At 41.6% G+C, this 15,524-nt stretch overlaps 2 protein-coding genes across 9 annotated transcripts in view; one reads left to right on the top strand and one right to left on the bottom strand.

The window, feature by feature from the left end:
* Nucleotides 1–4,175, bottom strand: part of tdrd7b (tudor domain containing 7 b) — a 27,607-nt gene extending 23,432 nt beyond the window's left edge. The window contains exon 1 of one of the 2 annotated variants that reach the window (XM_050066519.1): nucleotides 4,093–4,175. The gene's annotated coding sequence lies outside the window, so the exon portion shown is untranslated. Of the gene's footprint in view, nucleotides 1–439; nucleotides 608–4,092 lie in introns of those variants that run through there. The other variant, XM_050066518.1, reaches the window with a different exon arrangement.
* On the top strand, nucleotides 1,886–15,524 carry LOC126403758 (dynactin subunit 1-like). 7 transcript variants are annotated; one of them, XM_050066510.1, is made up of 32 exons: nucleotides 1,886–2,022; nucleotides 3,941–4,006; nucleotides 4,131–4,325; nucleotides 4,529–4,610; nucleotides 4,714–4,745; nucleotides 5,073–5,093; nucleotides 5,713–5,736; nucleotides 6,673–6,759; nucleotides 7,171–7,320; nucleotides 7,595–7,618; nucleotides 8,129–8,326; nucleotides 8,505–8,709; nucleotides 8,836–8,914; nucleotides 9,059–9,218; nucleotides 9,466–9,570; nucleotides 9,796–9,987; nucleotides 10,075–10,191; nucleotides 10,283–10,435; nucleotides 10,534–10,694; nucleotides 10,891–11,059; nucleotides 11,256–11,324; nucleotides 11,526–11,738; nucleotides 11,862–12,023; nucleotides 12,278–12,409; nucleotides 12,525–12,650; nucleotides 12,786–12,928; nucleotides 13,020–13,186; nucleotides 13,431–13,549; nucleotides 14,241–14,436; nucleotides 14,538–14,611; nucleotides 14,704–14,793; nucleotides 14,939–15,524. In XM_050066510.1, exons 2-32 carry the CDS (start codon nucleotides 3,965–3,967, stop codon nucleotides 15,074–15,076), a joined length of 3,825 nt encoding a protein of 1,274 aa, XP_049922467.1. In that variant the 5' UTR covers nucleotides 1,886–2,022; nucleotides 3,941–3,964; the 3' UTR covers nucleotides 15,077–15,524. The 7 variants fall into 7 exon arrangements, with proteins under 7 accessions (XP_049922467.1, XP_049922468.1, XP_049922471.1 ...); XM_050066511.1 differs by lacking the exon at nucleotides 5,713–5,736; XM_050066514.1 differs by lacking the exon at nucleotides 6,673–6,759.

Below are 15,524 nucleotides of genomic sequence, written 5' to 3'. Positions count from 1 at the left end.
AGTTTTCCTTTCTCTTTTCGATTTCTACACAAAACTCTACTTAAATAGTCATGATAGGGTGAAAGACGCTAATAGAATGCACCAGACCCTGTATGCACTTAACGCAGGCACCCATAATGCGCGTAATATCGAGTTAAATCCTCCTGCCACCTCCGGCGGATCGACAAGCTAGCTAAAAAAAGACCGGAAGCGCACAAATGTTGCCTTCATAATAAAACTACCGAACATCGTATCCCCTCACAAGTGAATCGCGCCTGCTACTATTTTGAAAGCCACTACCGGAAGTACACGTTTGTGTCCTAGCTAGCTTGCTAGCTTTAGAGCCATCCCAGCCGGGAATATCGAAAGAGGCAAAATAAACACCCGACAAAACTTTGCCGCGACTGAGTGTTATAAAAGTCCGTGTAAGTGAAAGTAAAAGCTACAAAAATCATTCTACCTTGCTCTAAACAGACGGGATGGTGAAGGCAGGACCTGGTCCAGTCGCTGTCAGTGCTGTCACCGCCACGGGGCTGAGCTGCGGCCGAAGCACTTTCCTCGGGGTGTCTGCCAGCCGGTCCAGGCACAGCCTCTCCTCCGCTACCTGATTGGTCGGCTGTGCATGGGCTTCTGGCTAATTACATGTCAATATATTCATCCGAGGACACATCTCCTGTCCTGTCCAGCCCTAACGAGCAGCAGCAAGTCACAAATCCTCACATTTGAGAAGCTGGGAGTCAGCGTTCAGCTTTTTTGTTTGAGAAAAATGATAACAGATTATCGAAGAAGTTGGCAATACATTTTGTCAACCAACCAAAAAAAAATTCTAATACATGTTTTATTTTTGATTTGTTTGTTTATTGTTTCATACTTGGCAAAAAATGAAAACGTATTATGAATTTATTCAGCCCATTTATTTGTTTATTTATTTCCCATTATTATTCCATCCTGTTAGTTTAACTCACTTTTCCAAATAATGCATAAGCAATATTGATTAAGCATCATATTGTGTTACTTTTACCCTTGCCTCTCATCAGCTGTCTTGCTTTAAACACCGCTTTTGCCCATATTTGACTTAAAATTTCAAACCAACAACTGTTGGATTGCTTAGGGTGTGTCATCCTCTATTGAGTAGGCTACTTTTTTACATAATTGTGCATAAAGTTGTGAAAGCTTAAACAGCTCAAGACTATTTCTTTCATCGCTTTCCAGTCCCTTTTTTGTTTACCTGTACATTTATTTTAAATGGATAGTTGTGACAATCATGACAGTTTATGGCCAAAAAGGAAACAACACCCAAACTTAGGTCCTGAAGAGGTAGAAGATGGCAATGTACTAAGAATATCTTGTAAAGTAAGAGTAAAAGGATAAAAGCAAGAGAGGCCACACCATCCCAGATGTGAAGTGGGCCCCTATAGAAGACCAAAAAAACAAAACAAAAAAAAAAGAATAAATAAAAATAAATACAAAGAAATAAATGTATGAAAAGTGCAGGACTAAATAAATAAATATGGAAATAAAAAAAGTAATAATATATACAGGAATAAATATATAAATAAATACCACAAATAATAAATAATATATAAATTAAAGATGACATAAATAAATATCTTTAATTTATTTTTTTGATTTTTGTACAACTACCTCCATTTCTTTATGTGTGTCTGTGTCTGTATGTTGGTAAGGTAGGAGGTACTAACCTCTGCATCTCTTTATTTACGCATTTATTCATGTACGTATTTATTCATTTATTTATTTATTCCTCTATTTATTTATTGATACTTGGATCATTTTTCAGCTCAGTGGGCTCGGCGGGGGAGTAAGTTTTTAATAAGGAGTGGGTGCAGCCACTAGGGGCGCTAACTTCCACTGTTCTTCTCAGCTTAGGTCTGTCAGGCCGCCGGAAGTGACCTGTCAAAAAACGGAAAAGACTACCGGATTTCTAAGCTAGTTAGCCACAAAATAACAACAGGGGATCATTGTTTATCTGCATGAACACCTCAAAGAGTTACATTTAAAGACAGGAATCTCTGTGTATGCCAGGTAAGCTTAATTGCAAAATACAGGTATTCTGTGTTAGCTTCTTAACAGTACTTGTCTTTCTGATTTTAGCTTGCTTGCTAAACTGAGTTGGCCAGTTTTAACGGTGGCTAAAGCCAAACTAGCTAGCACAAAACTCAATTCTGACGTATAGCTAAACCTAAATGACAAAGTAAAGCGTAAGTGATGCCAGTATACAGTTATTTAGTATATGGCTGTTAGTATTAATCTGAACGTAACGCAAGCTGACAGTGCAGCAACATTAAAGCAGAATAGCTTGATTGCCTTTTAGGACATTTCTCTCTATTGCACTTTGTCCACCCTCTTCCTGTCGTAAAGCAGCTGTTTTGTTGCTTTGTGTATTTATTTGCAAGTGTGGCAACGTTATACTCATCTTATGCACTATTTTCTTTTTGACAGAATAAAAACAAATGATTAAATTAACCTAGCATCCTCTAAATAACAGTAACGATACCAAGCGAAGAAATGTTAGCTAAAGTTAGCCCGTTTGTCAGTTGGCAACTGATTGAATAATTACAAGAGCATTTGTTAACATGTTAGTTTGTTAAAGATGACGTTATAAAACATTAAATACGAGAATATAATGTATAACAGAAATCTCAACTTAGTGTCATGTAATTAGCCTAGCTATAGAAATGTAAAACTGTAAGTTGCTTTTGAAGTGGCTCCATTAATATTTGAAGCTAACATCCATGTGTTTGTCCTGTGGGAAGACACAACAGCTAGATGTCACCCTTTCTTTCTCAGTTTAAATCAGATGTGACGTGCTGTGATGCACCACACATGATCCCTCCCTCAAATCACAGTCTTGTACTGTCCTCTCCTCTCTCTCTGGAAGAGGAAGGCATGTGAAAGCAGAGAAAAATTAGCACTTGAGCCTTATCTTTGTACTGGAGGAGAAAAACCATCTTAATTTGTTATTATGGCTATGAACAGGCGACATTCGTATACCCCCCGGGTGAGTAACATGGACACTCGATATTGAATAATCTAATTAAGTACATCAGCTGTACTTTAGATTGATGCATTTAAACAGTAGAAGTCATTACATTATAATGGCTAAACTTGTAAAAGTTAATTTTGGGCACTCACCATACATTGGATGCAGGATTCACTTTGTAGCATTTTGAGTCCTAATCGGTTAAAACAAGCAGGAATATAATTTGAGTAACTCTAGATATCCTGAAGGGAAGATGAAGTTTCTGTCCTTATGTTTGACCCGCAGGCAAGCTATGTTCCCATTAATCCTAAATAAATGTAGAGGAGTCTGCATCCTTCTCTTTGCTTCTCTCATAAGCATTTGATAACCCTGGTCTATCCAGTTTTCTGCCCTGTGGTTTAAAACTGCAAGGCAGTGTGAATTCATGTGTCTCCACAGCTCCATAAAAGGATTAGACTCTACTGCTGTCCTATTTTGTCTTGAATGAGCATCTTTGTGTGAGCAAGGCAGAGATGTGACTTGAGGAAGTTTGGTGTGGTCCAGGACATATGACTGGGTGCATGAGTATGTTGCTGTGCTTTATGGCCTTAGGACTATGTCCTTGGATATTTTTAAGTACTAAGACTACTCTTAGTAGCTAGAGCAGGGAGAATTATGGGTTGTTATTGTTGCACATTAAACAATACGTTTGTTCAGGTCACTTGCACATCTGGTGGACAGTATTAAAAAATTAAAATAATTTAAAATAATTTGCCATGCATACTCCATAGTAAGCTATGTCTATTTGAGCAAAATTCAGATATAAAAGCTTCCATATTTGAAGACGTAAGAAATTTTAACAATAAATTCTTTGGTTTGTAATGACCTCACCTTCCCTCTTCCTTATCTGTCTACTTCTCTCACCTAACCCCTCATTTCCATTCCATATTTCCCCCCATCTGTATGTCCCAAATCCTCCAGCTGACCAGCCCACTGATCAGCAAAATGAGCAGTGCAGGAACGGTGGAGAGTGGTAAACCTCCAAAGGTCAGTCACTTTCCAATACAGATACAAGGAAGTAGGAAATTGATGTAAATAAACAAAATACTATAAACAAATATGTAATGACTCACAGTCTGCCATCTTCTTATCTCTGCATCTCCTCCCCTAGATTGGCTCTATTGTTGAGGTGACAGGGAAGGGTCAGCGTGGTACCGTTGCCTATATTGGCGCCACCCTCTTTGCCTCTGGGAAATGGGTTGGCGTTATACTGGATGAGGCCAAAGGCAAGAATGATGGCACCGTGCAGGGGAAACGCTACTTCACCTGTGAGGAAAATCACGGGATATTTGTCAGACAGTCCCAGGTTGGTGGCATAAATGTGTTGAGATGCAGGAAAGAATGCCTGTATACTTTCATTAGTATGAAAAGTGTGAATAGTTTAATAGGATATGTTTGAGGATCCTTTCTTTTTTTCCAGAATGTACGATTACAAATGATGTTTGTTCCTGCTCCCACCCTTGTTTTTTATGTCCATGTTGTCCTGTGTTTCTCTGTGACTCTGTACAGATCCAGGTGGTGGAAGATGGCTCCAGTGCCACCTCACCAGATACTCCTGAATCAGGCATTGCAAAGATACCAAGACAAAAAGGTGAGTGTGAACTGTGTTTGAAATTCATACTTTTAAAACTCAGTATCTCAAACTTAATAATAATATTGTCGGTAGATAATAATTCTTATTTTGTTTCCTCCAGACATTCCTGAGACTCCCAGAACAACCAAGCAGGTAGGCTACCTTTACCTGCACCTCCCAGCTTTTTTCATTCTTTGTCACTTTAGTAATCTTGTGTGGGTTCCATGACTTGGCTTCAAAGATTGTTGGGTTTTGTGGATCTTTGTGTATGCACTGTGGATTTAAAAAATATTGCTTGTCCAAATATTCAATCTTTTTCAATTCCTGCCCTTTTCAGAGCATTCATGTTGGTTTGAATGTGTTGAACAAGACAAGTCAGACCGGACTTGTCCTTTGCAGTGTTTTCCTCTCTTTTCTGTACATTGTGAATGGGTTCCAGCCTTTGGGTCTCATTTTTGTTTTTCTGAATACCTTTTGCAGACACCTGTGAACGTTAAGAAGGTAGAAACTTTTAAATCCAGCACATTTGCTTTTGCTTTGGTTGTTTTTAATCACACTAACGTGGCAACTCATCTTTTGTATTTATTTCTCCTTTTGACGTGTTGACGTTTGCACGGGACATAAAGACATCTCATCTGTTGACATGATTTTCATTGTATTTTCTCTCGGTTTTCTGTTGCTGCACTCCATTTTGCACACCAGATGTTGTCTGTTTGCTCTTTCTGTTTGATTTACTTTTGTATTCTGGTGAAGGCATCCAGTGTGCACATTTAGAGGCAACATTTTCACAGTTGTAAGGTCATAAAGATGATTTCTTTCTCATTCCTCCTGGCCTCACAATTCAGTGACATTTGTTCCACGAGTTCACATTTTATTCTGCTTCTATGGCGTGACTCATGAAGAATAACTGCTTTTTAAAATGGTGTTAAACGGTGCATGCAGCCATCAAAGATGATCAGTCGATATGAACTAACAGCTGGTATGCTTCTTTTGTGCTGCTAATCTCTTATCTTGCTTCACCACTGGATGTGTGTACGTGCGTGTGTGCGCTTGTGTGTGTGTGTGTGCGCGCGTGTATGTCCATCCCTCTCTCTGCAACTCACCTCCTCCCCTCCTCCAGTCCTCTACCCGCCGCTCTGGAAAGGTGAGCTCGTCTACAGCAGACAGGGGGAGGAAAACAGTGATTTAAAACAGCAGTTTTGAAATGTTTTGTTATTTTAATGTTTCTGCGTTCTGTGGGTGCTTGGCAATTTAATCAAGGGCACAGCTTTAAATGTTTGAAATCTTTTCAAAGGCCATGCATTTTTGTGTTGTATGATAAGAAGTGCATGCTCATTCTCAAACTACAGTAAGAACACAACCAGGATTGCATTAATTTGACAAATCTAAGATTGAGATTCATAATTATGGATATATATTGGCTCTTCAGTAAGCAATTCTCTCATGAAGGTCCTGTTGGATGGTTTTAATAGTCCTATGGTCAACTAGATAGCAGGTTCTGGTAATTACATCTAAAAGCTTTTACTACAGTAGTGGTCTCATAATGGCTGCACAGTTACAACTGAATATTTGGAGGTGTAGGGTGCAGGTGGCTTATCTACCAGAAGAAATAATTACCATAAATGCGAACACCTACTTATTTAACAGATGATGTGTGGCTGTAGTTGATTTAGGTTTATGCTGTAATTTGATATGAAGGTACATCATTGGAAGTCATTTAGTATAAGTATTTAGTGTTTTTTCTTGACCCTTAAAACCTTGATCAGAATGGTAAAAAAAATTCTGAGTATTTAATCATTGTACGCTTTGTCTGATGATTATGTCAATGTTGTTTACAATGTTTAAAATTTTAAAACTTTCTTTTCAAAAGTTGGTTGTACTTCTCTGCACTTGTATAAATATATACAGTATGAGCGTAATAGCAGGATGGTTGTGTAACTGTCTTGGTAATTATAATGTGTATGAATAAGAACACAGTTAAACAAGGTTTTATTCTGTAGCATTAATCTAACTTTGTAGCTGAGTTTGACAAATAACCCTTGGGAGTCCTAACACAGTCTCTATGATCATGCTGTGGCAGTGGAGCACTCCAAGTCATCTCACGCCTGCCACCTCCCTCCCCTCCCTTTTGCTACGTCCCTCTGGACGGCCCAGCCTGTCACTCACGGTACGCTCTGTCATATCGGGGTACCTCACTGGTTATGTCACTGGGAGTGGTGATTTGTTGTCCTTCGGTGCATAGGTACTGGGCTCTACCAGATAAAAGTGGTGTCTGTGTAAACTTGTAGGACAACATTCTTGGCGAGGGACACTAGGAGATGAAATGTTTGGTCTCGGACGACACATGAACTCAGGAAGATTATTGTGTTTTAGCTCATAAGCTGTCATGAGGTGAATTCAGCGGCACAGCATGTTACCCTGGATGTTCTAATGGTTTGAAAGTTGTATGTGGGAGACGCTCTTGTTTTTTATTATTGGATTGTTTGCTGTCATTCAAATACCTAACACCATGCCATCTGCCTTTCCTTCCTATTTTTCATCTCGTTACTCTCCAACACATACCTGCCTTGGTCAACAGGCGTCTCGTGAAAGCCTGCCATCCTCCCTGTCTGATGTCAGTGAGGCGGGCCTTTCCTCCCACCAGGGTGCACTGGGGGCTCCTGTTATGCCTCAGCCCAGCGGGTCGCCTGCAGCAGTGGCAGCGCCGGTCCCAGCGACTCCAAGCAAGGTGGGTCACTGAGAATGAGAAGAGCCAATTTTGGTGTCAGCACGACTTAAAGAATATGCCCATAAAAGGTGTAAAGTTTCATAGTTTCATGTGGATTTGATGACAATATCAACAGCACAAAAGATCAACATGTGCTCTTTTAAAGATCAGTTCATTATTTTAGTGCTTCCAGCTTTGCCATGTTGTCACATTTCCATCAGTTTGTTTTAATTTTTCCATCATATTTGTCAGTTTAATGAGCTATCCCATTTCATTCATGTTATTGTTTGACCAGGTGGAACCTGCCATTTCCAAGCAGGTAGAGTTTTCCAATGGCTACATGCATGCTGATGATACCTGGCATGAGTTTACTAACAAACTCGTAACATTAGAGGGCAAAATGACCCTCAGCACATCTTCTCAATACTTGAGTTTGGTTTGTAATGTCTTCACGGTAAATTATGCAGTGATGATGCATGGTTTAACGTTCTGAGACACTGAATGAAACACTCAATTCCACCATTGTGTTGGAAGGGAATGGATTAATCTCTCTTTATTGATCTTTAATGTTAATGTTCCTGTTGAGGCGGTGAATACTAAGTTAATTAACTGAGGAAATTATTGGCAAATTAATTTGGGGCAGCTAAATTTACATTTATAACCTTGCTCTTGGGTTTTGGTGGCGGAATATTGTTTTTATGTTTCTTTACTGCCTAAAAAATAAAATCTGGGGTCATAAATGAAGTCCAGTTAATCCTCTACCTTTGCTAAAGGCAGCACATTTAAACTGTCCCCTCACTTCTCCCCTCCACCCATCCATCCATCTCAGGAGGAGGAATCAATGCGAGCTCAGGTCAAGGACCTGGAGGAGAAGCTGGAAACGCTGAAGATGAAGCGGACGGAGGACAAGGCCAAGCTGAAGGAGCTCGAGAAACACAAGATCCAGCTGGAGCAGCTTCAAGAGTGGAAGACCAAAATGCAGGAGCAGCAGGCTGAGCTGCAGAAACAACTCAAAGAGGCCAAGAAGGTACACACAATGCTGACGTTTAGCATTATCGGTATTTACAATAAATTGTGACAAAGATGAAATTAATACAGATCTATACAACATGAAACATTTTCCAAGCCCGTAAGAGTGAGAGAAGCAGCTCCACTGTTACATATGAGACTCTAAAGTTGTTTTTTTTTGCACCCCCTCCTCTCAGGAAGCTCGTGAGGCACAGGAGGCCAAGGACCGCTACATGGAGGAGATGTCTGACACAGCAGACGCCATAGAGATGGCCACACTGGACAAAGAGATGGCAGAAGAGCGGGCAGAGTCACTGCAAGTGGAGGTAGACACACTGAAAGAGAAAGTGGAGGAGCTCTCCATGGACCTGGAGATCCTTAGACATGAGATTTCAGAGAAAGGTTTGTACTCTACTCACTAGTCCACAAAGGCCTTTTTATCTCTTTTACCTGTGTCTCTCTCGCTTTCTTTCTTTTTTATTTATGCACTGCTTTCCCTCACTGTGTTGCCTCTGTTCTCTCCTGCAGGCTCAGATGGAGCTGCCTCTAGCTACCATGTCAAACAGCTGGAGGAGCAGAATGGCAGACTGAAGGAGGCATTGGTTCGGTCAGTCAACTGTCTTAAAACCTCCTTTTGATTAAAGTATACTTTTTTTTTTAAAAGTACTCATTGAAACTTTTGCATGTTTAGCTGTCAACATTTTGGTCCGCACCTGATAAAACATGTTTTAATTTTCCTTTTCCTCCTCAGGATGCGTGACCTGTCTACTTCAGAGAAGCAGGAGCACGTGAAGCTGCAGAAGCAGATGGAGAAGAAGAACACTGAGCTGGAGGCTCTGAGGACTCAGAAGGAAAAACTGCAGGCCGAGGTCAAGCAGGCAGAAGCCACTATCGATGAACTGAAGGAGCAGGTAAAGTCAGCAAGACACGAGAAAGAGAAGGAATATGATTACAGAGAGGAATGAGTTTCTGATTATGCTTTCTGGAGGTTACACTACAGTGAATATAAATACAGTTATTTACAGAAAAGGTTTAGGCTGAGGTACTTATAGTGGACATTTAAAAGAAACAAGGACTGTTCTTATTTGTTTGCCATCTCAGAATTTAACTGTACACATATGCTTGTGTGTGTGTGTGTGTGTGTGTACTTCATACCAGGTGGATGCTGCTCTGGGGTCAGAGGAGATGGTGGAGACTCTGACTGAGAGGAACCTCGACCTGGAGGAGAAAGTCAGAGAGCTGAGAGAAACCGTCACTGATTTGGTTTGTACAACTGCGTTTAGGATTCCCATCTCCAGTATTAAGTCCACTGATGTTTCTTTTTTCGAACCAATACAATATATGTTCATACTATTCAAGAATTCAGAAGCAGTTAGCTTGTACTAACATAATGGTATAAGTAACCAGAAAATAGTTTAAAAAAAAAAAAGAATAAGATTTAAAAAAAAAAAGGATATTTATCACTGACCTCTAACTCGCTAACATTAGGAGGCCATCAACGAGATGAACGATGAGCTCCAAGAGAATGCCCGGGAGACGGAAATGGAGCTGAGGGAGCAGGTGGACCTGAGTGCAGCGAAGGTCAGAGAGGCTGAGAAAAGGGTGGAGGCTGCCCAGGAGACTGTGGCTGATTACCAGCAGACCATCAGCAAATACAGAGATCTCACTGCCAGCCTGCAGGTGGGTGGAGAGGAGGGAAACATGCATGCTCAAAGAAATATTCGCAAGATGTCCTGACACTGTGTGTGCTTTTTCCCTGTGAATCAGGAGGCCAACAGGGAGCTGGTCAGCCAGCAGAGCGCAAATGCTGAACAAGTTCAGCAGCCTCCTGCTGAGCTATTTGACTTCAAGATTAAGTTTGCAGAGACCAAGGCTTATGCCAAGGTAGGTAATCTTCATGTGTTATCGCGCCAAAAGTGATGAGTTTACCCGTTTTACACCTTTGATGACATGAGCTTATGATCTGTGTTCATAGGCCATTGAGATGGAGCTGAGGAAAATGGAAGTGGCTCAGTCAAACAGACAGGTATCCCTCCTCACCTCCTTCATGCCGGACTCCTTCCTCCGTCACGGTGGAGATCACGACTGTATTCTGGTCCTGCTGCTCATCCCCAGGCTCATCTGCAAGGTATGGAGCGGTTAATGTGTTTGTGGGTGGACTTGTGAGAAGTGCTTTTATATTTTGTTTTTCTTCATTTGTTTCTGTTATTCTACGTGTTCTGATAGGCTGAGCTGATCAGTAAACAGGCCCAGGAGAAGTTTGACTTGAATGGGAACTTGGCCGAGGGGACGGGGCTCAGAGGGCCTCCAGGAGAACAGCGCAGTTTTGCCGCAGGACTGGTGTACTCCCTCAGTCTGCTGCAGGCCACTCTGCATAAATATGAACAGTAAGCACTGCAGCTTCTGCAAATGGGTCAAAAATAAAACGGAATTTTCCGAGAATTGTGTCTAGGCTGCCAGAGACAAAAGCAGAATTACTGTTCTTTACAAATGACAAAAATTAGATTTCTTCTGAATAATTATTGCTGTGATATTAATATTATTATTGATACCTGTTGTTTTTTCTCCTCTTGGTTCTTCTAGGGCTCTAAATACCTGCAGCGTGGAGGTTTTTAAGCGCATGGGTACTCTCTACTCTGAAATGAGCTTCCATGAGCGCTCTCTGGATTATTTCATTGACCTGCTGCATAAAGATCAGCTCGATGAGACTGTTCAGGTGGAACCTCTGACTAAGGCCATCAAGTACTATCAGGTAACAAATAAATGTAGTTTTATATTTAATAAACAGCTTTTGTATTGGTCTTCCAGAAAAACCAGCGCAATCAAATTTATTGATTTAAAGTGCACCCTAAAAGAAAGGAGTGCAATCTATTTTCCAACGTCATGATTTTGGTCCAACTTCTCATAATATTTTCGTAAAAGTGTCTCACTGTTGATTTGTCTTCCAGCAACTGTACAGTGTCCATCTGGCAGATCACACTGAGGACTGCACAGTGCAGCTAGCTGATCACATTAAGGTATCTCAAGCTTCTTCAGCAGTGTACTTTTCTTTAGTTTCACAGTAAACACAAATCCCAACAATTGCAATGTTTGAAACATACTTTTCTCCCTGAAAAAAAAACAAAAATAAAATACCTATGATGAGCAAAGTAAAATAGAGATTAGAATACAGCAATAGGGTTTCCTAACTTCACTAATTGTACCCTCTCACCTCTCAGTTTACCCAGAGTGCCCTGGACTGCATGGGAGTGGAGGTAGCTCGCCTGCGGGCGTTCCTGGCAGCAGGTCAGGAGAGCTCTGGCCTCTCTGTCCTTCTGAAGGATCTGGACACTTCCTGCTCTGATATCAAACAGTTCTGTAAGAAGATCCGCCGCCGCATGCCTGGAACAGATGTGGTTGGAGTGCCTGCTGCTCTCAGTTTTGGACCACAGGTATAGGGCACAGAAACAAACACATAGACAAGTTAACACACACACACACACACAGATGACAGCTGTATGAAAGTATTGCTCCACAGTATATGTTTGACTGACATGTTGTGTTTCATCTGGGAGGTGTCGGAGACGCTGACAGAGTGCAGGCGCCAGCAGACCCGCGTGGTGGCTGTGCTACAGGAGTTGGCTGCAGCTGGAGCTCAGATGGTTGCTCCGCTGGCAGAACAGGAAGGCCTCAATGCTCTCAAACTGGAGGATATTGCCTGCAAGGCTGTGGAGCAGGTAGTTTGACACTAAATAATCATGTACAATGGTTGGGGATTTTTCTATAAAGAATTTAAATACTCAAGGTAGTCAAAAGTATGCTGACTTGATTACAAGACACATTGAGCACTGAAGCAGGACTAAGTATTTCCAAATACTGTCTGATTCGTGTTGAACTTAAGTTTTAAACACTATCCTGTGACAATTTGACAGGTGGTTGGTTTAAAGTGAGGTGATATTGTGTTATCTAAATCTAAACTCTTTTCTCAAAGGTGTATGGTGCTCACGGCCTGAATGGTCCAGAGTGTCTGCGACAGTCCTGCACCTCCGTCATTGCAACCATGAACAAGATGGCTACGGCCATGCAGGAAGGAGAGTACGATGCTGACAAACCACAGGGCAAGGTATCTGTATGCCTTCACTTTTTCACTTTGATTTAAACCCAAGCACATTTCTACAGTGTGTCATGTCTTCCCTGTTCCAATTCTTACTGTTTGATCCTGTCCTCCACATCCTCAGACTCCTCCAGTGGAAATGAGAGCATCCATCGTCAGGGCTGAGATGACTGACGCTGAAGGTCTGGGAGTGAAACTAGAAGACAGAGAGACGGTCATCAAGGAGCTCAAGAAGTCCCTCAAGATCAAGGTGAGACACTCAAGCAAACAACAGAAATCACTCAATGTTTCTCTGCATATTGACATGCTACACAAGTCTGCCAGTTTGAAATGGAACAAATCAGAAACAGCAGGCGTAACTGATGTGGCTGTACCTCCTTCACAGGGTGAAGAGCTGAGCGAGGCCAACGTCCGTCTGAGCCTGCTGGAGAAGAAGCTGGACACCTCCACCAAAGACGCAGACGAACGGGTGGAGAAGATTCAGACCAAACTGGATGAGAACCTCGCCCTGCTAAAGAAGAAAGAAAAGTAAGAACGATTGAGACACAAACAGAAGACATGACTGCATTTCAACACATTTTTTCTGTTTCCCCTCACTGTCCTTCCTCCTTACCTTCAGGGAGTTTGAGGAGACGATGGATGCCCTGCAGGCTGATATCGACCAGCTGGAGGCAGAGAAGGCAGAGCTGAAACAACGTCTGAACAACCAATCAAAGATGACCATTGAGGGCCTGAGAGCCCAACCTGCCTCTGGAATTGCCTCCATTGTTCAGGGAGCCGCAGGAGGTGAATGTCTGTGTAGTTATGGTCACTTTTTGAAAGCAGATTGTCATTTAATGTTTGATAAAAGATGTGATGGCCTCTAATTCAACCCTCTGAAAAGCAGTTTCAACCAGCTGTTGAGATGTTTCCCCTGCAGGTGGTGTAATTGTACTACACAATCACAAAAATAGTCTCCACATTTTGGAGACAAACACAAGCTGTTATAGTGACTGAATGCCTCACCATTCTCCCTTTCTCTCTGCAACAGGTCTGCCTCCATCTCTGGCAGGACCAGTACAGGTGGTGGACTCTCCTCTCCTCAGGCAGCAGGTTGAAGCCCAGAGGCTGGGCATTAAACACCTCAAGAATGAAAACAACAGACTCAAGGTACGCTGGTGTCAGAGTTAGTAGTATTGTATAGTGGTATGGCTAGTAAGCTGTGCTAAGTCTGGTAGAGCTGTACCAAATCGTTCAAAGCTTCATTTATAATGTTGACATTCAAATTCTAAATCAACACTTGTTTTATGTATTTGCATGTCTGTTCATCCTGTTTAAACTGGTATTTTGCACAGTTGCAGATACATTTAAGGCTGTACCAGGATTATTAATGTTATACCATTTGCAGAATTAGTTTCCAGTGGTGGCTGGGTGTGTATCCCAGCCAAGCTCAGGTCTTTATAAACAAGTAGCAACCAGGTGCCAGACTGTAAGCAGCGAGCATTTAAGAGGCACAGGACCAAAAAACGCTAGTATAGCGAGGCAAAATGCCAAACGAGAGTGAATCTGAGGTTGGCTTTTCCTTTCAATTTTGGTGGCAAGCATGTTACCATACAGTAACTGTCAATCCTGCATAGTATACCTTTAAAGAATGTTGAATTAATGAAAAAGATTAACTCATTGAATCTGACGAATTCATTTAAACTAAAGATTTTGTTCATGGATTATATTGTATTTTTTTTTTTTTTGGTGAAGACATGATAGAATATGAGCCATTCAAAGTTTCAAATGTTAAAGACATGAAAGTACAGCCCTCAAGTTTGGTGATATTGACATATAACTGGGTATATGTTGCTAACAGGCGGAGAAGATGAGAGCCCAGCTGGCCTCCCTGCCTCCACTCTGCCCTCCCAAACTACCACAAGCATCCAAAGACAGCTCCATGCCACCAGATGGACTCAATACAGGAATCTATCGCAGGACTGACCAAATGCTGTCAACTCTGCTCAAGCTGAGTTCAGAGGTTAAAGTGGTGGACATTACTGGGAAGACAGCAGGTATGTGTGTGTGTGTGTGTCTCAGTTTCAGGACTTTCCTCTCTTTACAGCTAAGTGAAGTGATTAATTTTTTCTCTTGTCCTCTCCTGTGTTTCTTCCAGTTAGTGCCAGCGCCCAGCTGCTGGAGCAGACAGCTCGACTGCAGAGCCTCAGTGATGCTCTGGCCAAACTCAAGGTAACAGCTTCAGAATTGTATGTGCTCTCCTCACCATGTCAGTAAGCTGACAGCAATACAAAACCAAATATTTGGACATCTTTCTGTTTCAGGGAGAAGTAGCTGAACATGTGGTCTCCCATCAACCTGGCGCTAAGGCTTCCTCTGACTTCGCCACCTTCCCTATCTCCTCCTTTGTTAAGGTAAAACCATACAATACATACACACACACACCATCAGGTCCAAGATCTAACAAAGTTGTTCAACTCATATTTCAATACTTGTTTGCATAAATGTCACATTACACATGTAAAATTACATCATGTGTATGTATTTGTTGTTTCTTAGGCAAAGGAAGAGAAGCAGGGAGGAACAGTGTTTGTGGGTCGCGTTGCCATTCCATGCACCCGTGGACAGGAACAAGTCCACCGCCTCGTCCTATCTCAGCAACAGCTGCAGAAAGTGCACCGCCTCCTCATGGCCTAGGACAGCACGCCATTGGCCCACAGCCATGATTGCCACTGGCAGTACATCAAGAAAAGCTTTTGTTCTTTATTCTTATTCCACTTCAACATTCTCTTCTATTTATCCTCTTTGCTTTTCACTATTCTCAGGAAACTGTATCCGATATGTTTAAAGTTAAGCCTATAGCACTAATAACATTGAGTGACTTTATGTCGACGTAACACTTCTTGGTGTTTTGAATGAAGTCCTAATGGATTTGACTCCTGAATGTCACATTATGAAGGTGTCGTGTTTTCACTAAAACAGTTTGTATGCACCACTTTTACCAACACTTTGTGGGGTCAGAGGGAAACTAGCAACAAGTCATTTTTACTGTACTTGCACCTATGGATAGTTTCTTTCCCTTTGTATCTTTTGTATTTGTAGTAATTCAGACAATAAACGGTTCAGTTCAGAGAAAGAAACATCA

The sequence above is a fragment of the Epinephelus moara genome, chromosome 17 (genome assembly GCF_006386435.1).
Source record: "Epinephelus moara isolate mb chromosome 17, YSFRI_EMoa_1.0, whole genome shotgun sequence".
Classification (NCBI taxonomy): Eukaryota; Metazoa; Chordata; class Actinopteri; order Perciformes; family Serranidae; genus Epinephelus; species Epinephelus moara.
The sequence above is the reverse complement of the archived record's forward strand: the minus strand, read 5'-3'. Positions and strand labels throughout refer to the sequence as shown.